General features: G+C 46.9%; 1 protein-coding gene across 8 annotated transcripts in view; it reads right to left on the reverse strand.

Moving 5' to 3' along the window:
• Positions 1–24,934, reverse strand: part of frmd4a (FERM domain containing 4A) — a 395,474-nt gene that overhangs the window by 23,216 nt on the left and 347,324 nt on the right. For 7 of the 8 annotated variants that reach the window (XM_078235964.1, XM_078235961.1, XM_078235963.1 and 4 more), the window contains 5 exons: positions 16,248–16,476; positions 14,215–14,271; positions 11,631–11,868; positions 7,056–7,232; positions 1,550–2,412 (listed from right to left, as the gene is read on the reverse strand). In XM_078235964.1, coding sequence (XP_078092090.1) covers positions 1,550–2,412; positions 7,056–7,232; positions 11,631–11,868; positions 14,215–14,271; positions 16,248–16,476 — 1,564 coding nt within the window. The remainder of the gene's footprint in view (positions 1–1,549; positions 2,413–7,055; positions 7,233–11,630; positions 11,869–14,214; positions 14,272–16,247; positions 16,477–24,934) is intronic. The other variant, XM_078235965.1, reaches the window with a different exon arrangement.

A 24,934-nucleotide genomic window follows, 5' to 3' on the forward strand; every position in this document is an offset into this window, starting at 1 on the left:
CAATGAAGTATGTGCGACATGGTGGTTAGCACGATGCAGGTTCGATTCCAGCCTTGGGTCACTGCCTGTGCGGAGTTTGTACATTCTCCCCATGTCTGTGTGGGTTTCCTCTGCGTGCTCCGGTTTCCTCCCACAGTTCAAAGATGTGCGGGTTAGGTGGTTGGCCGTGCTAAATTGTCTCCTAGCGTCCAAAGCTGTATAGGTAAGGTGGACTAGGGGTTACAGGGATTGGGCCGGCAGGGGTTGGGGGTGCGGGCCTGGGTAAGATTCTGAATGGGTACAGGCTCGATGGGCTGTTTGGACTCCGTCTGCACTGCAGGGATTTTATGATGTTATGAAGTACGATTAAAATGTTATTGCAGTTGTAATTACAGGAAACGAAATGAGTTCCCACAATCAGTAACGTGATAAGGACCAGATCTTCTGTTTGTATGACGTTGATTGAGGGATAAACATTGGCCAAGACACTGGGGATAACATCCCTCCTCTTCGAAATGGTGCCGTGGGATCATTTACATGAAGCCAGCAGAGCAGACAGTCCCTCTGCCTAACATCTCATTTGAGAGACAGTATCTCTGACACTGCAGCTCTCCTTCACTACTGTGTTAACCTGGCCTGGGGCTTGAACACAGAATCTTTAGCCTCAGAAATCAAAGTGACACAAACTGATCCTCGTCTGACACTCATTAAGTCTGTGTTTAGACAATAATATCTGTCAGCTGGATTTCACACAGACATATATATATAACATCCTGCCAATGGACAATCAATAACTCTCGCAGTGCCAATGTTTCATTGGCCTTTCTTCCCAATTCCATTTACTGTGCAAAAGGGCACTGGAATATAATATTTTGAACGATAAAAATAAAAGCAGTTCGATGTGGAACTTGCCATCACAGGAGGAATTCAGGCGAGTGGGATAGGTGTATTCAAGGCGAGGCTACAGCTGGAATTCTCCAGCCGTTCACACTCCATCACTGCTGCCAGGAGGATTTGGCTACAGCGAGAGCAGGGAATCCCGCTGGTGTGAGTGGCTGGAGAATTCCATCCAACGAAAACACAGGAGGGAGGAGGGAATAAAAGGATTTGCCGACCCGGTGCGTTGAAGAGGGGTGGGAGGAGGGTCTTATGGAGCATAAATACTCCCATGGGGCAGCTGGATTGGACAGCCTGTTTCCTTGCTGTAAATACAAAGAAGTAAGAACAGTACAGCACAGGAACGGGCCCTTCAGCCCTCCAAGCCTGCACCGACCACGGTTACCTATCTAAACCAACCGCTTATATTCCTCTATCCCCCGTTTGTTCATGTGCCTATCCAGATAAGTCTCAAATGTCACTAACGTGTCTGCCTCAACCACTTGGCAGTGCATTCCAGGCCCCCACCACCCTCTGTGTGAAAAACTTCCCCCGCACATGTCCACTGAACCTTTCCCCCCCTTACCTTGAACTTGTGCCCCCCTTGTAACTGTCATATCCGCCCCTGGGAAAGAGCTTCCAACTGCTCACCTGTTCACTCAGCAAAAGCGTGGATAGAGAACGGAAGTTTTACCTGAAGCAGCTGATGTTGCTTTGGATGGTTGAGGCATACGGGTTATCCGACTGTGAGCCATGAAGGCGCTGTGAGCTGTGCTGTACGGGGAACTCCTGTCCGATGAGTCAGAGCTTGTATGAGAGAGTCTATTGTGGTCCTTTAGTGTGGCTGAAGATCTTTCATACCATGACCGTAGTTCGTCCGACAATGCAGTTCTGTTTGTACTCCTCTCAGCATTATCTTTAACAAGGGAAGGAGTCCTAACAATTTGAGAACGTGATGGCGTCAGCTTTACTGAATCAATGTCATCGCCATGCCAAGTATCCTTATAGATCCCGCCTGCAGTATAGGAGTTCGAGGTTTTAAATTGTGCTTTCACACTGTAATGTCCCTCTTGGTCATTTTCCAAACTGCGTACCACCACCGGTGTCGGACTCCCCTCAATGTACAGGGGATATTCCTTAATCCTGTACTGGGAGGAAGGCTGGCTCTGGCTGTGGAGGTAAAACCCACTGCCGTTTCCAGTGCCGTTCTTAGCTGCCAGGTTGGGCATGCTCCCTGAATTGGAGGAACCGAGATTCCCGGCGGATCGGTGCCTCTGCCGTTCCCGGGCCTTGGACGGCGAGTCCTCGGCCAGTGTGGAGTAGTTGGCATGCATGTGAGCGGGGTAGTAGTGTTCCGAACTGGAGTGGCTGGTGCAAGAGGAGCAGTCGTCTAAAGGGTCAGAGCCGTTACTACTACGAGTCCTTGGGGTGTAGAAGTCTGGACTCCCTGTTTCGTTCTCTGACACAACCAGCTTGCCCTGGGATTCCAAACTGGAGCTCCTGTGTCTAAAGTGCTGTGCTAAACTGTGCAGGCGAGTAGGGCTGATATCAACCGACCTGGAAAAGTGAAAAGCAAGTTGTTACGTTTGCATTGTGTCTCTTAGGAAGGTTTAGAACCAAAGGGGCCACTGCAGACAACATGAAAACCAGTATGCACGAGTGGATCACTCATACTCATTGCACACGATGTGGAGATGCCGGCGTTGGACTGGGGTGGGCACAGTGAAAAGTCACAACACCAGGTTAAAGTCCAACAGGTTTATTTGGAATCACGAGCTTTCGGAGCGCTGCTCCATCAGGTGAGTAGACCTCTTTCTTTAAGTTTTAATACCTCCAGTAAACTTTAACCTGGTGTTGTGAGACTTCTTACTGTACTCTTTGCACACTCTCTGTCAGATACTGTCTAATTCCCTCTCTCACTAACATTCCCAGATCTATAATCTTGCAGACAGTACTGAGCACATATTTACCAATCTCTCTGTAAAGCAGTTTGATCTAGAATGTATACTCATACTTCCTTGTGCTATGTTGAATTTTTTTTTCATTCCTGGGACATGGGCGTCGCTGGCTGGGCCAGCATTTACTGCCCATCCCTAGTTGCTCGAGGGCAGTTGAGAGTCAACCACATTGCTGTGGCTCTGGAGTCACATGTAGGCCAGACTGGGCAAGGACGGCAGGTTTCCTTCCCTAAAGGACAATTTTTCTGACAATCGACAATGGGTCATCAATAGATTCTTAATTCGAGATTTGTTTTTTATCAAATTCAAATTCCACCATCTGCCGTGGCGGGATTCGAACCCGGGTCCCCAGAACATTAGCTGAGTTTCTGGATTAATAGTCCAGCGATAATACCACTGGGTATCACCTTCCCTTATTTCATCTGGTTATCATGAGTTCAAGTCATCCCCAGCTCTCTGGATCCTGAACACCACCAGAAATCTTTTAAAGAGCCATCATTCTCCAGTAAAAACGTACCCAGTTTCTGTCGCCTTTTCTCGCAATGTCGAATCCATAGTATTCATTCAGCGTATCCCCCCCACCGCGCCCCCCCCCGGACAATGTCAGAGTCAGCAGCCTTCGCAGTTCCCCAGCTGAGGCCAGCATCTGCCTTTTAGAAGTTACAAGTAACTGCAAACCTATTTCCTGTGTTATGATTTCTTGGTTAATGCTAGGAATAGTTCCAATAATTATTCCTCTTGTTTCGTCTCATCGCATTGTAGTCACTACATTTACTAGCTGCTAGTTCAATTTCCTAATCTAACTCTCTTGGTACTGGCACCAGTTCTTCATATTGCAACCGATCTCCTGGCAATCCACTAAAAATACCACATCGGAAGCCACAATCGCTACTTCACTTGAAACTGGAAATTAATTCAGTGCAATTTCCAAAATGAAGCCTGAAGCTGACACAATGGCGCTGGGCACCGACGCACTCTTGCGGAGAAAGGCAGAGCAAAGCTCCAGGTCTTGACTTGAGAAGTGCCAGGCTGAGGTTGGGTCCCCCTAGTTCCTGCCTGAAGCTTGTTCTGGGTCTGCTGGTAGCCGGTTGAGAGCGACATTGGCGAGGGAAGCCAGGCTGTCCACCCTCACTCTGGAGTGGACACAGACTTTGCCCAGGGAGACAAGGTAAAGAGACAATGTGTAACCCTCAATGGGGAGTCATCTCTGGTTTATGGAGAAAGATGTGTGTCCTTGTGTGGCATTGCTGGAAAATGCCGTCTCCTGAACTGCGCTGAGGACAGGAATAGGTTTAGTTATAAAACTCCGCATGTTGGAATGAACAGCAACTACCTTGGCGAGACATTGGAAACCTTGGAATTATATCCCAGAGCAAATTGGTGCTTCAGGAGAGAGGGGGAAGGAAAAGGAGAATGTCAAAAAAAAGGCATAACCACCTGGTCAAGTTTGGTCTACGTCACTCGACTTGAATCTGCGTGGAGAGTAGAGACGTAGGAAAGCCTTGTTTTCAGTCGGAGAGACTGCAGAAGTCAACCTGTTCCATGTTTCAGGTTCCATTAAGCCTTTTCTAAATCAGCAGCTTAAGGAATTGTGAGCTAAAGGTTTTAAGATTACACAGTCATCCTCAACACTGAGCAGTTCAGCTTTACTGGATACAGATTCAGCAAGGGCCTTCAAAAGGGATCTGGATAAAGATTTGAAGCAGAACAAAGTGGCAGCAAAACAGGAATAAAGTAGTGGAGTAGTGGGGTGGAGGAGTGGGCGGCACGGTGGCACAGTGATTAGCACTGCTGCCTCCCAGACCAAGGACCTGGGTTCAATTCTGGCCTCGGGTGACTGTCTGTGTGGAGTTTGCACGTTCTCCCCGTGTCTGCGTGGGTTTCCTCCAGGTGCTCCAGTTTCCTCCCACCGTCCAAAGATCTGCAGGTTAGGAGCATTGGCCATGCTAAATTGCCCCTTAGTGTTAGGGAGACTAGCTAGGGTAAGTACATGGGGATTACAGGAATAGGGCTTGGGTGGGATTGTGGTCGGTGCAGACTCGATGGGCCGAATGGCCTCCTTCTACACTGTAGAGATTTTATAATTCTATGGGAGGAGTGGGAGAGGAGGGGTGGAGGTGTGGGAGGGGAGGATTAGGGGGTGGAGGTTTGGCTGCAACTGGATGGTTCTTCGAAGAGCCAGCACGAATTGGATGTGCAGAATGGATTCCTCCTGTGCTGTACTATTGTTTGATTCTTTGACATTTGGCTCCAGCACTTTGTCAATCATTACAGGTGAGATTTTAACTCCTTCAAAACCCACTCTGCTACGCGGAGTAAAAACTGGGCCCAAAAGAGCAGGTTTACACATCCGACATGGCCACCTGGGACCTGTGCTCAGACAGAAGGCAGGGCAATTGGTGCTGGTGTCGCAGCCTCTCCTCTCTCCCCAACGTCTAATACTGCTTCTCGCTTGGAGTTTGGGAAGTGAATTACCCTCAGGAATCTGTTTCTCGATGATACACACTCGTGATGTTTGCAGCTTCATAAACATGTTATAAATAATACCGTTTTGAACATCCGGAGCCAGCGCATTCCGCAAAAAACTGATACCCAAATCCTACAGAAATACAGGGTGCAGAGTGCAGATATCCGGAGAAAAAGGTGTGAGAACATGGATACAATTTCAACTTTCCCTACGAGAGCGTAGTTGTCAATTGCTGCAGGTGGGAATGTGCCAATCAGAGCAGCTGAAAGGGTTGTATTAGATCACCCCTGGCACTGGATTAAAGAGTTAAAGAAAATCAAAAATAAAAGCAGACAGATGCTGAACATCTAAAATACACCAGAAAATGCTGGAGATACTCAGTGGGGTCGCACCAGCTCTGGAGAAACAGGATTAATGATTCAGCGTTCCTCAGAGCTGGAAATGTTAGAGGGTGGAACAGGTTTTAAGCAGGAGCAGAAGGGAAAGGGGGGAGGTGGGAAATAGGGAGAGGGAGGGGGGAGGGAGAAGAGGGGGGGAGGGGAGAAGAGTGGAAGGGGGAGAGGGAGGGGGGAGGAGGGGGAGGGGGAAGAACGGTGATAAACCGGATGCGAGAGAGAGAGTAAATGACAAAAGGGCTGATGGTGCAAGGCAAAAAGGGAGATGGGAATGAGACAAGTATCGAAACAAAAGATGGGTCTAAGTAGAGGTTCAGATGGAATAAACAGAAAAACAGAATCATAGAAATCCTACAGTGCAGAAGGTCATTCGGCCCATCGAGTCTGCACCAACTCTCCAACAGAGCATCCCACCCAGGCCTTATCGCCATAACCCCGTGCATTCACCCTGCTAATCCCCCTAACCTGCACATCTTCAACACCAATGGACAATTTAGCACGGCCAATCCACCTAACCTGCACTTCTTTGAACTATGGGAGGAAACCGGAGCACCCGGAGGAAACCCACGCGGGCACGGGGAGAATGTGCAAACTCCACACAGACAGCGACCCAAGCTGGGAATCGAACCCAGGTCCCTGGCGCTGTGAGGCAGCAGCGCTAACCGCTGTGTAACTGTGCCGCCCCATAACCAACAATTGCAGTCTGATAAGTAGAAGCAGAGATTATGATCTGAAATGACTGAACTCGATGGGTGGGATCTTCTATTGCTGCTGACAGTAAGCCCCTACCGCAGGTCCATCGGGAAACCCCATTGACAGCGGCGGAGTGGGGGGAGGGTGCGGATTCTGCCCAATGTTGACTCTGGAAAACTGCAAAGTGCCTAATTAAAAATTTAGTTGCCATTTTTCATGTTAAATATTTAAGTGGTTGCATGATTGCTTTAAGAGCCAGTCACATGATTTGATGGTGATGTCATTGGGGTGTTTCACAGACTCTTGTTTAATTTCATTTTCTACTCTGCACGGGCGACAGCTCCTCAATAAATCTGCTGTTTGATACTTTGACTCTACGTGTGCACACCACATCTTTTTCTTTTTGTTTAAAACACACAACCCTGAATATAGTGAACTTATATCAAACTTATATCGAGCACCATTAGAATAGTGCAGGAGATCGAGAATAAAGAGATCAGAGAGAGGGCAAGGTGGGAGAATTAAATAACAAGTGTCAGTGTGAGAGGTAACCTTTCCAAAGAGTTATCTGTCCTTCTCTGGAGGAGTTTGCCTGCAATTTCAGTTTCCTGTTTCGATTTCAGATTGACAGGGTCTGCATGTCTTCTTACTTCCAGGAGAAAATCGGCTGTTTTTCAGGTCACTTACCGTGCGGAGTGGACATACGGGGGACTTCGAATCTGTAGATCTGGTGTAGATGGCATGCTGGACTGGGAACAGTTCCAGTGAGGTGCACTTCTTACAGGGCTGCTCTGCAGGGACCCACCAGCTCCAGCCTCTGCACAGCTCCCTACGCTGGGAAACCGTGTGTGTCCACTCCCCAGGCTGAATAATAACACAAAAACTGAACGTCACTGAAAGGGCTTTAGCTCAATAAATGACAACAGATTCTATTTGTAAATTTGACAAATGGTGGGTGGCTAGAAGGGTTATTAGAATAAATCACATTGGTCATAATGTGTGAGGGTCGCACTCAATTCCTTCAGCAACTGTGGAATCTCTGAAGTATTTTGCATTTTTGATTTTTAAAAGAAATTCATTCGTGGGACGTGGGTGTCGCCGGCTGGGCCAGTATCTGTTGTCCATCCCTGAGGACATTTAAAGAGTCAACCACATTGCTGTGGCTCTGGAGTCACATGTAGGCTAGGCTAGGTAAAGATGGCAGGTTTCCTCCCGAGGGACATTAGTGAACCAGATGGGTTTCTACCACAATGGTTTCATGGTCATCAGTAGATTCTTAATTCCAGATATTTTTTTATCGAATTCAAATTCCACCATCTGCCGTGGTGGGATTTGAACCCAGGTCCCCAGAGCATTACTCCGCGTCTCTATTACGAACCCAGTGATAATATCACTACGCCCCTGCCTCCAAAAGGCTTGCAAGTAACTTGTGAAGTTTATCCTTTCGCAGCTTTTCTGTTCTGGAATTTTCATACTGCCGTTTGCATCATCGGCATTGTGGCTGCCAAATTGTTCTCATCTTTAAAGATCTGTGCTTGGGGCGGGAGTAACGCTGGTGAACAGCGTTTACTGCCCTGTCTCGCCGCCCTGAGAAAATGGTGGCTGGTTGTCCAAACCAAGATGCTTGTTAGGATACTGCAGGTGGCATGGTAACCAGAGTCAACCAGGGTCATGTACCCCCTTTGTGGATGAATCAATCGTTTGTGTTTCTAATGACAATCTGGTGACTATTCTGGCCATTTCTCTGATACTGGCCCAGAATGTAGGAGGTTTATTCAATTTTCGATTGGAGAACCCTTGAACTCATGACCTGTAGACTGACAGCTGAGTACCAGTTCTGCAGACATTACAGTGCACCACATGGCAGCAATAGCATCTATCGTGCAAGGTTGGTTGGGAACCTGTCTCGGGGGCAGGGGATTCATATGGTGTTCGTGGAAGTGGAAATGACTAGGGTTGGGAAGCATTTTCCGATCAGGGCCATTGTGATCTCCTGGACTCGTTTCGATCGCCTCAGGGCGTCGGAGAGGAATTTCCCAGATTTTTTTTTTCCCCATATTGGCCCTGGGGTTTTTCACTCTGGGTTTTCGCCTCTCCCTGGAGATCACATGGTCTGGAATGGGGGGGTGGGGGTGAGTTAATAGGTTGTAATGAACAAAGCATCGTAGCTGTGAGGGACAGCTCGGTGGATAGGATATTGGTATGTAGATAGGCTGGAAAATTGGGCGGGGATCCCGGATTCAGGATTCAATCCTGGACCGGGGAGCGGCGCGGGCTTGGAGGGCCGAAGGGCCTGTTCCTGTGCTGTATTGTTCTTTGTTCTTTGTTTGAGCCCAGAATTTGAAATAGAAAATATCAAAAGTTATTGCAGGAAGAAACTCTCAAGAGCTACATTTAAACCTCCTAAATGAATGAGAAACTTGTTCATTCACGCGATGTGGATGCTGCTGACTGGTCCAGCATTTATTGCCCATCCCTAATTGCCCCTTGAGAAGGTGGTGGTGAGCTGCCTTCCTGAGCCACTGCTATCCATGTGGTGTAGGTGCATCCACAGTGCTACTAGGGAGGGGGCTCCAGGGTTTTGACCCAGTGTTCCAAGTGTGCGGTTTGGACGGGACCGTGCGATGACGGGTTTGGAAAATGCTGTCAAAGAAATCTTGGTGAGTTGCTGCGGTGCATCTTGTAGATTTTACTCACACAGTGGCAGAGGGAATACTTGTTTCAGGTGGTGAATGGGATGCCAATCAAGGGGGTTGCTCTGTCTTGGATGGTGTTGAGTTTGAGTATTGTTGGTGCTGCATTCATCCAGGCAAGTAGCAAGTATTCTATCCCACTCCTAAATTGCACGCTATCGATGGTGGACAGGCTTTGGGGAGTCTGGAGTTGAGTTACACATCACAGAGTTCCCAGCCTCTCATCTGGTTCTGTAGCTACAGTATTTTATATGGCGAGTCCACTTCAATTTCTGGCCAATGGTAACCCCCAGGATGTTAATAGTGGGGGATTTAGTGTGGGCAATGCCATTGATTATCAAGGGGTGACGATTAAATTCTCTCTTGTTGGAAATGGTCATTGGCTGGCATCAAAAACAACGCTTCTGGGCGAGTTTCAATGTTGGCAAGGCCAGTTCTGATCAGGTCATTGCTGTCTGTGCCGCCATATTCACTTAGACAATTTTAACAGCTTTGTAGAAATTGAGGCCAGATCCATGGCCCAGTCCCGCCAATTGGAAATGATACATTGGTGAGTCTGAGAAGGTGAAATATCCTAAAAGATTTCTGGCCAATTGGAAACCAGTTTTCTGATTGGACGATTGGACATGTGATGATTTGGGCCTTTGAAACCGGAATCAAAATTCTATTCCGAAGGACAAAAAGCTTGTATTTATAAAGCAACTTCTATAACCTCAGGATGTCCACAGTGCTTCATAGCCAAGCACTCTTGAATTGCAGTCACGATTGTTGCATAAGGAAACTCGGCAGCCACTTTTCACACAGCAAGATCCCACAAGCACCAATATGAGAGAAATGACAAAACAACTTTTTCCCTATATCACCATGTCCATTGAGGGATATATGTTGGCCACAGAGAAAGAACTTCCGTGGTCTTTTCTATCTATTTCAAGGTGATTATTGAATATGTTAGGATTTTGTGTTTAAAAATGTGTAACGCAACGTTTCGCTAACTTGTTGAAAGAAAAAAATGATGGATTGAGAGAAAAAAACCATTATAGTCTAAGAGACATCACTTTAACATGTCCCTGCAAATAGCATTGAAATAACTCCTCAGGGATTCCCTTTATTTACAAACTCTATTCCACCCCTAATAGTGCTTCAGATACAAAGTCAGAACCCAGAGTGTCAGTAGCCCTGACACTCCCCGTGAGACTCCCTATTGGGCAGGAAATCACTACCTCAATCAGGGAGCTCATACTCCATACTCCAACCTCATGGACCTCATTGAGGTCATTACAATAATTCTCTGAATAATTCCCTCTCAGATCTTCACCCAGGGTTCACACACTTTTCTTCGGGTCTAACCTGGCTGTATTTTCACTGATTGCATGCAGGCGTTAAGTTTATCTGTGGTTGCTTCATGTTGAAATGTTCTGTTCAATGAAACTGTTTCTGTTTAAATTAGGGAGGAGCGGTCACACACACCACACCCGCCTCCCTCTTTAACCCCAGTAAATTAAAACGTTGTTTTTAACAAATGGAAACGCCTGGTGCAAAGGTTTAAACAGTTTCCTGTACTGACAAGTTACATCAAGTTACTTCTACTCGTTTACTTTGGGCAAATGAGGAGAACTTTCTACTCTTCCTCAAACAGTGTCGATGAAATGAGCACAAACCTGCTATTATTGGAATAAGTAAGAATAGAAAGCATTCTTTCTGGTTGTATCACAGCTTGGTATGGCTCCTGCTCTGCCCAAGACCGCAAGAAACCACAAAAGGTCATGAATGTAGCCCAATCCATCACTCAAACCAGCCTCCCATCCATTGACTCTGTCTACACTTCCCGCTGCCTCGGCAAAGCAGCCAGCATAATTAAGGACCTCATGCACCCCGGACATTCTCTCTTCCACCTTCTTCCGTTGGGAAAAAGATACAAAAGTCTGAGGTCACGCACCAACCGACTCAAGAACAGCTTCTTCCCTGCTGCTGTCAGACTTTTGAATGGACCTACCTTACATTAAGTTGATCTTTCTCTACACCCTCGCTATGACTGTAACACTACAAAGAACAAAGAACAATACAGCACAGGAACAGGCCCTTCGGCCCTCCAAGCCTGCGCCGCTCCCCGGTCCAGGATTGAATCCTGAATCCAGGATCCCCACCCAATTTTCCAGCCTATCTACATACCAATATCCTATCCACCGAGCTGTCCCTCACAGCTACGATGCTTTGTTCATCACAACCTAATGTTCACTACATTCTGCACTCTCTCCTTTCCTTCTCTATGAACGGCATGCTTTGTTTGTATTGTGCGCAAGAAACAATACTTTTCATTATATAATAATACATGTGACAATAATAAATCAAATCAAATCAAAATCAAAGATGCATTTCCCTCCAGACCACTGGGACTGACCCACGCCACTATCTTTGTGTTGGAATAAGATCCATTTGAGGATTTGCACCCCATGTGATTACATTAAAGCCAAATGACATCATTCTGTCGTAGACTGACATTGGTGCTATTTAAAGCAGAAGGGAACTCTGCCCACATTGGTGCTAGCCCCTTCATGGTGCTGAGACTCACCTGGAGTGGCTGTGAGAGCCACGTTTCTTGACCTTTTCATATGGTTCATCTAAGGACGACTCTTTCCACATTTTTGGTTTGATCGGCGACTTGTTGTAATCACTGCGATGATAATGCAGCTGCCGTAGTCCATCCAGAGACTGGGGGGGAGGAGGTCTCTGATGTGAGGGAGGCCGTGGAGGGAGGCCTTTATGTGGAGACTGCACTGGCGATGAAACACTTGTAATGTGGCAGTCTTCTGCAAAATAATGAAACTTGAAAACTTAAAAACTCGGAACAGGAGCAGGGCCAGTTCATTGGTCCAAATTTCCACAGAGACCGAAGGGCTTTGTGTCTTAGCCAAACTGGCTCTGGATTCTCGGGAAGTCCAACCTGCGAATCCAGCACCCAACATTTTTGCCAGATGCAGGTTACAGTTTGCACATCTGTGCTTCACTCAGATAACCGCACATATAAAAAATGCAGCTGCTTTCAAACAGATGTAATTGTTAATGGGATGTCAGAACATGACTTGTGGGCTTTAGATATTTCAGCAAACGGCCTAAAGCTGCCAGAGTTATTTAGAGCGATAGGGTACCCCTTTGGAGAGGCAAGGTGCCCTTTGGGGTTGTTAAACGTAGACATGAATGTGCGTTAAAAAGTGGATAAACTCAGTGGAACGATCAAGCTGTCAAGGCATTTAAATCCCCAAGCTCTTTAAATTTTGAAACCAAAAACTAGCCTGTTGTGGCTGCTTGCAATTTCACGAATGGTCTGTAGACATAAGCCTGATGGTCATCATTCTAGTATTAGTGCCACATGACTGGTTTCACAATGTATTACCATCACAGTGGACAGCCTGTATGTTCACAGTTTGATTCACACCTCCAAGTAGTTATAAAGACTTTGATGTGGGGCTATAAATACAAATGTTTGCTTTTATTAAGGGCTAAGTGTTTGAAATAAATGTTTGGTGTTCACAAAGGATTGAGTATCTGAAGGAATTTAAACGTACTGAATGGATTTTTATGAATGAGAGTTTTTGTGAAAACATCAATAGACATATAGATATTATTTATTTCACCTCAGCATGGGTCCGGAGATCTGGTTATGTTTGATACCGGGTGAGTTGGCACAGAGGATGTAAGGATAAAAGATATGGGGGCAGGCTATGACATGAGTTGGCACTAAGTTGGCACTGAGGCCATAAAAGGCCAATGGGTGGGTAGAAAAGTGTAGGTTGGCATGGAAGGTATGAGGGGCCATGGGTGTGGGTGGGGTGGCATGAAGTGGTATGAGTTAGTATGTTGGGGGCATGGGGAGTATGGGGATTGGAGAGCTGTTTTTGGTTTTTTGTTTCTTTTACAGCGGGGAGGAAGTGCTAGATCACCGAGGCGGGCCTATTAAGCAGCCCGCCTCCATACCCGGCACCCCTGTGGCTGTCTCCGCATTGTTTTCAGAGGTAGCAGGTTCGAATCCCATTAACATCCAGCTCCTCAGAACAATAAGCCAAATATCTGGGGCATATTCGCCTGGGTTGGGTTTCCAGACTTGGGAACTTCCCTGACACTAGGTTCCCTACCCAGGTGTAAATCTGGCCCATCAAGTCTGCTCCACCTTCCAATGAATCTTTCTGATCAACCTAAACTCTAAACTAGCCTAGCCCCATATTCCTCAACTCACTAAAAAAAATCTTCCAAGTCTCTTGAACATTCAGCCACTGGGCAGTCACCACTTTCTGGAGAATTCAAAAGATTCACAACTTCTTGAGTTTTGAAATTTCTCCTCATCTCAGCCCCAAATGGTTGATGCCTTATGACCCCTAGTTCTAGATTCCCCAGCCAGGGAGAAACAGACTCTCAGCATCTAACCTGTTCAAACGTCTATGAATTTCAATGCTATCGCCCCTCTTGTGAATGTAGACCCATTTGACTCAATTCACTGCTTTCATCATTTGCAGATTCTCACGAGCTTTTTCTTATTGCTTTTTAAATCCAGGCATGTGCTTTAAGGTATTTTTAAAAAATATTCATTTGTGGGACATGGGCGTCGCTGGCTGAGCCAGCATTTATTGCCCATCCTTAGTTGCCCTTGGAAGGCAAGTGAGAGTCAACCACATTGCTGTGGCTCTGGAGTCACATGTAGGCCAGGCCAGGTAAGGATGGCAGATTTCCTTCCCTAAAGGGACACTAGTGAACCAGATGGGTTTTTCCGACAATCGACAATGTTTCACGATCATCAGTAGATTCCTAATTCCAATTATTCTTTAGTTAATTCAAGTTCCACCATCTGCCGTGGCAGGATTCGCACTCAGTTCCTCAGAACATTAGCTGAGTTTCTGGATTAATAGTCTAGTGATCATACCACTAGGCCATTGCCTCCTCTAAATCTACCTGACAGTTGACATATTGCAGTTGTAGGGAAACAGAAGCAGAAACTGTGGGGATTCCTGCACGTGGTAGTGTTGTTCTCTCGCTGTGGAAGGAGAGTGAGGAGTTGGATGACCAAACAGCTAAAGTGAAAAATTACTTCCAATAAGATCATGAAATAACCTGGTGACACTGCTGTCACCCCATACAAGACACTGAATGAAGGGATTACTTACCATCCTCAAGAACCAGGGCATCTGACAGTGAGCTGTCTTCTGAGCCAATGTTTGCTTCTATGGAGAAATCAGAAAAACGTACATGATTCTTGTAGCACCAGCTCCGGGAAGGATGAACCAAGGAGGTGTTGTTCTATGGGTGCTGTGCCTGTGACCTTTCAGCCCTTACATTCCTGATTCTAATTCTATCAATGTTGAGAAATGACAGACGCTTTGTCAAAGAGACAGAAATCTCAGTGTTCAATCTATCACACCTTCCAATTTCACCTAACTGTACAGGTTAAAGGATGTGACGGCACTCGAGGGGGTACAGAGGAGGTTCACCAGGATGTTGCCTGGGATGGAGTATTTGAGCTATAAGGAGAGACTGGATAGGCTTAGATTGTTTTCTATAGAGCAGAGAAGTCTGAGGGGGGACATGATTGAAATGTGTAAGATTATGAGGGCTATGGATTGGCTGAGTAGGAAGCAGCTCTTCCCCTGGTTCAGGGGTCAGTCGCGAAGGGACATAGTTTCAGGGTAAGGGGCAAGAAATTCAGAGGGTTTTGAGGAAAAAGGTTTTACTCAGAGTGAGGTGGGAATCTGGAATGCACTTCCTGGGAAGGTAGTGGAGGCTGGAAACCTTACAACTTTAAAAAGTATTTGGATAAGTGTTTGAGATATCATAGCATTCAAGAATATGGGACAAGTTCTGGAAAATGGGATTCGTGCGACTTTAGCGTAGTTATTGTCGGTGCAGACTCGATGGGCCGAAGGGCCTTTTCTGCACTGTATGACTCTATTATCCTATAGTGAGAGTATCGATACCAATACATCAAGGGGCTTAATTTCTATCCTGTATGGACTGGTTAATGCATTCAGGTAAAATTAGAGTGACAAATAACAAGGCCATTAGGCCCATAAGCCCATGCTGGCCCTCTGAATAGCAATCCATACCATTCCCCCACTCTACCCCTGTAGCCCTGTAAGTGCTCACCTAATTTCTGTTTAAGATCATTCATCTCCGCTTGCATTGCCCTCAGAGGCAGAGAATCCCAGGTCAGCACCACTCGCTGTGTAACAAAGATTTTCCCCGTGCATCTCTTGCCCAAAACCTTATACCTGTATCTCCGGATCCTTGTACCATCAGCCGATGCTTTGTCCAAACCTGTCATAATCTTGTACACCTCTAACAAATCTCTCCTCAATCTCCAGAGCTCCAAGGAGAACAACCCCAGTTTCTCTAACCTCACCTTGAGCTAAAATCCCTTATCCTATTCTGGTAAATCTCCCTCCGCACCCTCTCGAGGACCGTTATATCCTTCCTAAAGTGCGGTGACCAGTACTCTAAATGTGGCCTGACCAAAGCTTGGCAACATAGAAACTAGATGCAGGAGGAGGCCATTCTGCCCTTCGAGCCTGCTCCGCCATTCATCTTGATCATGGCTGATCATCAAATTCAATCCCCCCCCTCCCCCGATATCCCTTTAGCCCCCGAGAGCTATATCTAATTTCTTCTTGAAATCACACAACGGTTTGGCCTCAACTACATGCTGTAGTATTGAATTCCACACATTCACCACACTTTGGGTGAAGAAATTTCTCCTCACCTCAGTTCTAAAAGGTTTACTCCTTATCCTCAAACTATGACCCCTAATTCTGGACTCCCCCACCATTGGGAACATTCTTTCTGAATCTACCCTGTCTAACCCTGTTAGAATTTTATACGTTTCTATGAGATCCCCTCTCACTCTTCTAAACTCCTGTGAATATAATCCTAACCGACTTAGTCTCTCCTCATATGACAGACCTGCCATCTCAGGAATCAGCCTGGTAAACCTTCTCTGCACTCCCTCTATAGCAATATCCTTGCTATATTGCCAGCTTTATAAATGTTCAGCGTAACCTTCCTGCTTTTGTATACTATTTCTGAATTCCTTCGTGTTGTTTTAATACTGTCGTTGTACAGTTTTGTGACTAATGACTGTGTTAGCAGAAATTATCCATAAATATGTTAAAGAATGCAGCAGTTCTAAGTGTCAGTAACCACTCACCCTCTATGATTAAAGATGCCCTTTGTGTGGGTTTCTTTCCAGACCGGATCCTGTAATCATTGATGGCGTTTTCAATGTCCTGCAGTTTTTTAAGTGCATTTAAGTAGGACATCTTTCTTTGCTTCTTCATCTTTTTGCTGACATTTGGGTCAGTGGCCAGGCGCCGGGCTGCCTCAGTGATCTGAGATTGAATGGCAAACTCTCTCTCTAGCCGTTCCAGCTCAACCTCCTGGGGAATGAAGGAAACTTCAATCACATTTTTCTCTTTAAGGTCTCACACTCATAAGCAGCTGCTTTATGGCCATTAACTGGGAATTTGGGGATCGTTTAGAGCCCTCTGCAGCAGGAAGACGATTAAACAAACGTCAAGCAAAGCAAAAACAAATTCTCTCCACATCCTTTGAACATCAACATAATCATCCTTCACTCAGAATACCAACAACGTTTTCAAGTTTCAATCCTCAGAAGCTGTATCTAGTTTTGCTTTAACTGGAGATTGATGACTCCAATCAAGAGAGGCCACAGGATAATGATTGGGAAAATTTTGTACAGTGTACAGGGTTTGTGAGGGGTGTCTTCCTGGGCTAGAACATTGCTGAGAGAGCTCTCCTCTGCACGTACCTGTACCCTATCCCAAAAGTCCTCAGCATGGCATCACTCAACTCTACCCAGCTGAAAACTCATTACGAAAAGATGCAGAACATGGCACCGACTGTGAGGCCCTTGACAGGTTAGAATTGTATGGATTGCACAGCAGAGAAACAGGCCATTCGGCCCAACCAGCTGATGCTGGTGTTTACACTGCATGTGTGCTTCCTCCCACCTTTCTTCACCTCATCCCATCAGCAGAACATTCTATCCCTTTCTCCCTCATCTATGTATCTCGCCTCGATGCGCCAAGCTGGCAGTAGTGAGAAACTTAGTCCTACCTTGTCTTGAATTAAAACCAGCGCAAAACTAAGCATACAGGCCTAAATTTTCATAGGATCATAGAATCCCCACAGTGCAGAAGGAGGCCATTTAGCCCATCGAGTCTGTACTGACAACAATCCCACCCAGGCCCTATTCCCATCACTCACATATTTACCCAACTAATCCCTCTAACCTACGCACCCAAGAACACTAAGGGTGAATTTAGCATGGCCAATGCACCTAACCCGCACATCTTTGAAGTGTGGGAGGAAACTGGAGCACCCGGAGGAAACCCACGCAGACACGGGAAGAATGTGCAAACTCCACACAGACAGTGACCCAAGCCAGGAATTGAACCTGGGTCCTTGGAGCTGTGAGGCAGCAGCGCTAACCACTCTGCCACCGTGCCACTCCGTGATGGAGAGCCTTTCCATCATGGTGAAAATCTTGGCAATGGACAGAAATTGGAAGCCGCTCCCCGGAAGGAGTCGGGGCAGATGATGCAAGACAAATTATTAGTGATACGCTGAAACAGTCTGCGTGCCTGAGAAAGCTAATGTCACCATTCAAAACGTGAACTTTTCTGTCGAGATTGTCTTGCAAATGTATTTTCACTGAGCAGTAATGTATTCATACATATCAATATTAATAATATGAATATAATAATAATACTCAGAATGTTTTTGTATTGCGGCAATAACGTGGTTGTATTATGAGAAAATTGAAAAAATTGAAAAAATCATTTATAATATTATAATCTGTTTTCTTTTGAGGAGGGGCAGCTGGTATTTCTTCCTCGCAAGTCCAGAATCTCAACATTTCAAATAGGCGGCAGAGGTCTAATATTATTCATGCAGAAATGTAACATTGCTAACTACATCACTGATTAGATTGATCATTCGCAATGTGTCTATGCTTCCAGGCAGTGTGTGTGCGCCCAGCTCTACATCCACGATCAAAGCAGGCCCAATATGAAACTAGCGCTTTGAAAGTGATGGTGGAGACTGTTTATCAATGGATAAAGACCCATCCGTACCTGATACAAACCCACGTCAGGATAATGCAGGACATTGCATTTAATACCCACTAAAATGTGTATTGGGCATCAGCTGAAGGCAGCATTAAGGTCAGTTGTACAGAATAACCTACGGGTTCGGCATGCAGGTTTGTCCTTGAACGATGCTGAAGCATCCGAGTAAGATCCACATCGTGGAACCATATCCCACAGCACCTTTCAAACCCAAGACCTCTGCCATCGAGAAGGACCCAGGCAGCGAACACCTGCAAGTTCCCCTCCAAGCCACGCACCACTCTGATTATAAAATGTATCGCTGTTTCTTCATTCTTCATTCCAGGTCAAAATCCTGGAATTCCCTCCCTAACAACACTGTGAATCATAGAACAGAATCATAGAATCCCTACAGTACAGAAGGAGGCCATTCGGCCCATCATGCCTGCACTGACAACAATCCCACCCAGGCCCTATCCCCATAACCCCACGTATTTACTGTGCTAGTCCCCCTGAGACTAAGGGCCAATGCACCTAACCAGCACATCTTTGGAATGTGGGAGGAAACTGGAGCACCCGGAGGAAACCCATGCAGACACGAGGAGAATGTGCAAACTCCACACAGTCACCCAACGCTGGAATCGAACCCGGGTCCCTGGAGCTCTGAGGCAGCAGTTCTAACCACTGTGCCACCATGCTGCCCTTTGTTGGTGTACCTACACCACAGTGACTGCACTGGTTCAAGAAGGCAGCTCGCCACTATCTTCTCAAGGGCAATAAATGCTGACCTCGCCAGTGACGGCCATGTCCCGTGAATGAATAACAGAAGAGCTAGAACCTCAGAACAGGTGTGTCTGTTGTGATTGAGAGAGAGGTGGTTCCAATACACTATCCCTTGGCTGCATTCTGTTAAATACACAGCAATAATAACTCCTAATCTGGAGTAGGAATGAGAGAGATATGTCTGTAACACTCGTCCTGTTGGCCCGTGCTGCTCAGTGTTGAAGTATAACCGGAAATGCATTATGGGAAACTGTTCTCTCTTGGACATTGTTTTCTTTTCCTTTCAAAACAGTTTGTACTGGCATCCGAAACTCGACAGATGACAGCAGTGTCTAAAAATACCACAGGTTTGGAATCCGTACTCCTCTCCTGGGCACTGCAGACAGTCTACATCCACATCACCGTCCAAAACTAATACTGACCAAGGTCCTCTGAGGCAAAGCTCATACATTCAGTAAAGATGTCATGCATCAGATCCAAGGGCTACAGAAGGGGCAACGCTACTGTTATTACCCCAAAATAGGCTGTTTGTTTAGTGGATGCAAATATGCTAAAGCCCGCAGCCTAGTTTTTTCACCATAAAATGCTTAAAAGCATTCCTCTCCCTTCTTTTGATCTCCTTACCTAGGTAAGAACATATTGTTTGCCACAGAGGGCATCCAGTGAAGGTTCACTTGACTGGACCCCGGTATGAGGAGACTGTGCTATGAGGGGAGAGAGTAGACCAGGACCAAATCCCCTGGAGTTTCGAAGAATGAGAGATGAGCTAATTAAAACATCGAAAATTCTGAAAGGGCTTGATGGGGCAGATGCAGAGAAAATGTTTTCCCTGGGGCAGCACAGTGGTGCAGTGGTTAGCACTGCGGTCTCACAGAGCCAGGGACCTGGGTTCAATTCCCGGCTTGAGTCGCTGTCTGTGTGGAGTTTCCTCCGGGTGCTCCGGTTTCCTCCCACGATGTGCAGGTTGGGTGGATTGGCCATGCTAAATTGTCCCTTAGTGTCAGAAGAACTAGCTAGGGTAAATGCATGGGGTTATGGGGTTAGGGCCTGGGTGAGAATGTGGTCAGTGCAGACTTAGAATCCTACAGTGCAGAAGGAGGCCATTCGACCCATCGAGTCTGCACCTACCACAATCCCACCCAGGCCCTATCCCCATAATCCCATGCATTTACCCTAGCTAGCCCCCCTGACATGAAGGGGCAATTTAGCATGACCAATCCACCTAACCCACACATCTTTGGACTGTGGGAGGAAACCGGAGCACCCGGAGGAAACCCATGCAGACACGGGAAGAACGTGCAAACCTCACACAGACAGTGACCCAAGTTGGGATTCGAATCTGGGACCCTGGCGCTGTGAGTCAGCAGTGCTAACTACTGTGCCACCGTGCTGCCCACTTGATGGGCCGAATGGCCTCCTTCTACACTGTAGGATTCTATTATTGGTTGGTAAGTCTAGAACACACAGGGTCACAGACTGAGAATAAGGGATTGGCTACTTGGGGGTCTGTGATTTGGAGAAATTTCTCAAAGGGCTGTGAATCTTAGGAATTCTCTTCCCAGGTGATCTGTGGATTCTCTGCCATTGAGGATATTGAAGACTGGGATCGATAGATTTTTGGACACTGAGGGAATCGAGGAAGGTGGAGTTGAGTTAGATCTTGTTGAATGGTAGAACAGGTTTGAAGGGCCAAATGGCCTTTTCCAGATCCTATTTCTTATGTTCTTATTCTGAAGCAGGTGATTCCTGTTAAGGTACGGCTCCACAGGCACTGGGTACCACTCCCATACTTCACACAATTGGTCACTCCCCATGTCTGAGGCCAGGCAGTGTGCGGTTGCAAGTTGGACCAGATAGTTGTCTGATCATGCCCTCATCTGCATTATTTTATATTCATTCATTGTGAAATGAGTGTCGCCAGCCACATTAATCGACAGATTTCTAGAGATTAAAGATATCAGGGGATATGGGGATGGTGTGCGAAAACAGCACTGAGATTGACGATTGGCCATGACCTGGGTGACTGGCGGAGCAGGATCGAGGGGCTGAATGGCCGACTGTGCAGTCACTGTTGTCCTGAGACAAGCACGGCAATCAACTTTCACACAGCAAGCTCTCACACACGGCAATGATGTGTTAGTGCCTCCGTTTTGGGGGTGACTGACTGAGGGATAAATGTTGGCTGGGACATTGGGAAGACTCTCCTCTGTTTTTTGAATTGTGCCATGGGATCTTTTACACCTTGAGAGGCAAGAGGGTTCAGGTTTCAGCAACGTAATCTCAAAGACAACACCTGTGACAGAGCAGCATTCCCTCATCAATGCGTTGAAATCTCAGCCTTGATTAAGTGCTCAAATCCTGGATTGGGACTTGAACTCTCAGCCTTGTGGTTTGGAGCTGACCCGAAGCAAACACTTCAGACTGGACTGTGCTATTAACCACACAGACAAACATTCATGGTGTTGCCATGTCCCACAAACTGCTTTCTGCTCCCTGACTCCAGAATGAAAAGACATGGAATCATGCAATATTACAGCACAGGAGGCTATTCAGCCCATCGAAACTGTGCCAGATCTTTCACGGGGTAATCCAGTTAGTCCCACTCTGCCTCTCTTCCCCATTTCCTTCTATTATTTGTCCAACTCCCTTTTGCATTTTGCTGTTTACATTCAATGTCTAACCACAAGACCATAAGACATAGGAGCAGAATGAGGCCACTCGGCCCATCGAGTCTGCTCCGCCATTCAATCATGGCTGATATTTTTCTCGTCCCCATTCTCCTGCCTTTTCCCCATAACCCCTAATCCCCTTATTAATCAAGAACCTATCTATCTCTGTCTTAAAGACACTCAATGACCTGGCCTCCACAGCCTTCTGCGGCAAAGAGTTCCACAGATTCACCACTCTCTGGCTGAAGAAATTCCTCCTCATCCCTGGTTTAAAGGATCGTCCCTTTAGCCTGAGGTTGTGCCCTCTGGTTCTAGTTTTTCCTACTAATGGAAGCATCCTCTCCACGTCCACTCTATCCAGGCCTCATAATATCCTGTAAGTTTCAATAAGATCCCCCCTCACCCTTCTAAACTCGTTTCGTAACACGTCTTTCCACAAATTGACTTTTTCTTTAAGCCATTAGATGAAATATGTGCCCTCTGATTATCTATTTTCCAGCCAATGGAACCCTTTCTCTTTATTAACTCCATTCTTTGTGATTCTAAATCCCTCTGCTCAATCTCCTCTTAGCCTTCTCTGCTCTCAGGGAAACCCAGAGCAGAGTGTCTTCCCTTTTCCTAGTCTCACTTTGCTGACCAACTGTTTTTGTTGACTGGATGTGGATAATAAGAGAAGGCTGCCTCTGTGAAAGAGTAAGAGAGACACGTGAGCTGCAGAACTGATAACCACAGGACCAGAAACAAAGCAGCTACTGTTTGCTCGGAGTCTGCCAACCTGATCAACTAGCACGGAGACAGCTAATGTCTGCCACTTTGTGCCAGGGAGTGGGGGCACAAGAGATCAAGGGTTATGGGGAGGAGGCAGGAGAATGGGGATGAGAATCATATCAGTCATGATTGAATGGCGGAGCAGACTCGATGGGCCGAATGGCTTAATTCTGCTCCTATATCTTATGGTCTTTCTAATCAATGGTTTCAAGAATACCCCAGAAACACATGGGCCGCCCTCCCAAAGAGTGCCCCTTCATGACCTCTGACATGTGCTCCTGTCTTGCCCCACTCCATTGTGCCCCATCCATCATGCCCCACTCTGTCATGACCAGAGAAGCGCTGACTTGCCCTTTTGCACCCTGGAGGTTAGTGCTAAGCGGTTCTCACTCTCTCGCTCACCCCTGCAATCTATGGCGCCTGGACCATATTTCAAGGGACCAGTAGTGATTTGCACCGTGTGACTTCCTGCTGGGGAGGTGGGAACATTCCGGGGGGTGGGTGGTGGTGGTGGGCAGGGGGGGGGGGGGGGGGGGGGGTGTTGTTGATTGTGTGGCAAACTCGCTAATGAGACTGAAATATATTCAATCTCCTGTTAATCAGCCTCGCTCCCTTTCTGGGCGAGATTGCTTGGAGCTGGGCACAAAGCCTGTGTTTAGGCCTGCACAAAATTTCCTGGGATTGGCACGATCTGTGCCAGGTGCGGCGAGGCTGGAAAATCATGGCCATGATGTTCCTCCCCCAGCTCCCCCACGCCGGCTCCCAACGCCGCCACCCCACCCCCACACAAAATGATTCAGAAATAAAAATAAACTCGGCTCAACAGAAATACACAGTGGGTGAGATTTTCCGCCTGTGCTCGCCCCAAGAATAGAAAATTCCACCCGCGGTGAGTGGGCCTTTGCGTGGGCCGCTCCCCTCGCTCGCTATGATTCCCGTGGCGGGCGGAACGGGAAAATTCCGTCCAATTTGTTTTTCTGTTTTGGCGAGCTGATTGGGAGAAATATTCCTGTGCGGTTGAGCAGCTGTGTAATGTTGGGCACGACACAGGAACTGGACTTTCTGACATCACCAGCAGAGGCTGCCCGTGTGCTCAGACAGATAATCGCCAGCGCTTTGCCACTCACTGCTCACCATTCAGTTATCCGATGGCATGAAATGCTGAACAGTGCAGATCTTAAACTCCGCAGCGGCCAAAGAAAATAAAACATTCCCCAGAAAAGTTGTGTCCCATCTGTATTCAAAAATTCCTCCTTTCCCCAGTGAGTTTGGCTGACTCATGTTCTAAGCAGCTCTTTAGCTATCAATTCAGGGGAGATTGGCACCATCAGTCACACTGCTTTAACATCAAAAGTCTACAAAAACATTGCGCACTTTTAGCATTCTATGTTCATTTCTCAGCAATTGAACTTTGATAATAACACTGGGTGCAATTAGATAGCTGGCAAACCTGGCAGAGCCTGTACCTCTGCCTTTGTTAACTCTACATTTCACTATTCCAATGCACCGTGAAGCTCTGACCATTTTCCACTCTCCGTCGACTTGAGGTTATCCGAAACTCTGCTGCCTGTGTCCTAACTCACCCCAGGTCCCATTCACCTCTCATCCCTGTGCCCTACATCAGCTCCCATTTAAGCAGCGCCTTGAATCAAAAATTCCCACTCTTGTTTTCAAATGCCTCCACAGCCTCACCCCTCCCTGTCTCTCTCCTCCAGTCCCATAACGCTCCAAGATCTCTGCGCTTCTCCAATTCCGGCCTCTTGAGTAACCTCAGCGTTAATCGCTCCACCACTGGTGGCCATGCTTCCAGCTGACTGGGCCCTGAAGCCCTGGAACTCCCTCCATGAACCCTCTGTCTCTCTCCTTAAAACCTCTGACCAAATTTTTCTGATGTGGTTTGGTATCACATTCTGTTGTGAGAAATGCCTTGAGACATTATTTAAATTCATTCGTGGGACACGGGCGTCGCTGGCTGGCCAGCATTTATTGCCCATCCCTAGTTGCCCTTGAGAAGGTGGTGGTGAGCTGCCTTCTTGAATCGCAGCAGCCCATGTGCTGTGGGTTGACCCACAATGCCGTTAGGGAGAGAATTCCAGGATTTTGACCCAGTGACTGCGAAGGAACGGCGATATATTTCCAAGTCAGGACGATGAGTGGCTTGGAGGGGAATTTGCAGGTGGTGGTGTTCCCATTTATCTGCTGCCCTTGTCCTTCTAGATGGAAGTGGTGGTGGGTTTGGAAGGTGTTGTCTAAGGATCTTTGGTGAATTGCTGCAGTGCATCTTGTAGATAGTACACACTGCTGCTACTGAGCGTCGGTGGTGGAGGGAGCGGATGTTTGTGGATGTGGTGCCAATCAAGCGGGGCTGCTTTGTTCTGAATGGTGTCGAGCTTTTTGGATGTTGTTGGAGCTGCACCCATCCAAGCAAGTGGAGAGTATTCCAATCATCAGCGAACATCTCCACTTCTGACCTTATGGAGGGAAGGTCATTGATGAAGCAGCTGAAGATTGTTGGGCCTAGGACACTGACCCTGAGGAACTCCTGC

Source organism: Mustelus asterias, chromosome 19 (genome assembly GCF_964213995.1).
Source record: "Mustelus asterias chromosome 19, sMusAst1.hap1.1, whole genome shotgun sequence".
In the NCBI taxonomy this organism is placed as follows: domain Eukaryota; kingdom Metazoa; phylum Chordata; class Chondrichthyes; order Carcharhiniformes; family Triakidae; genus Mustelus; species Mustelus asterias.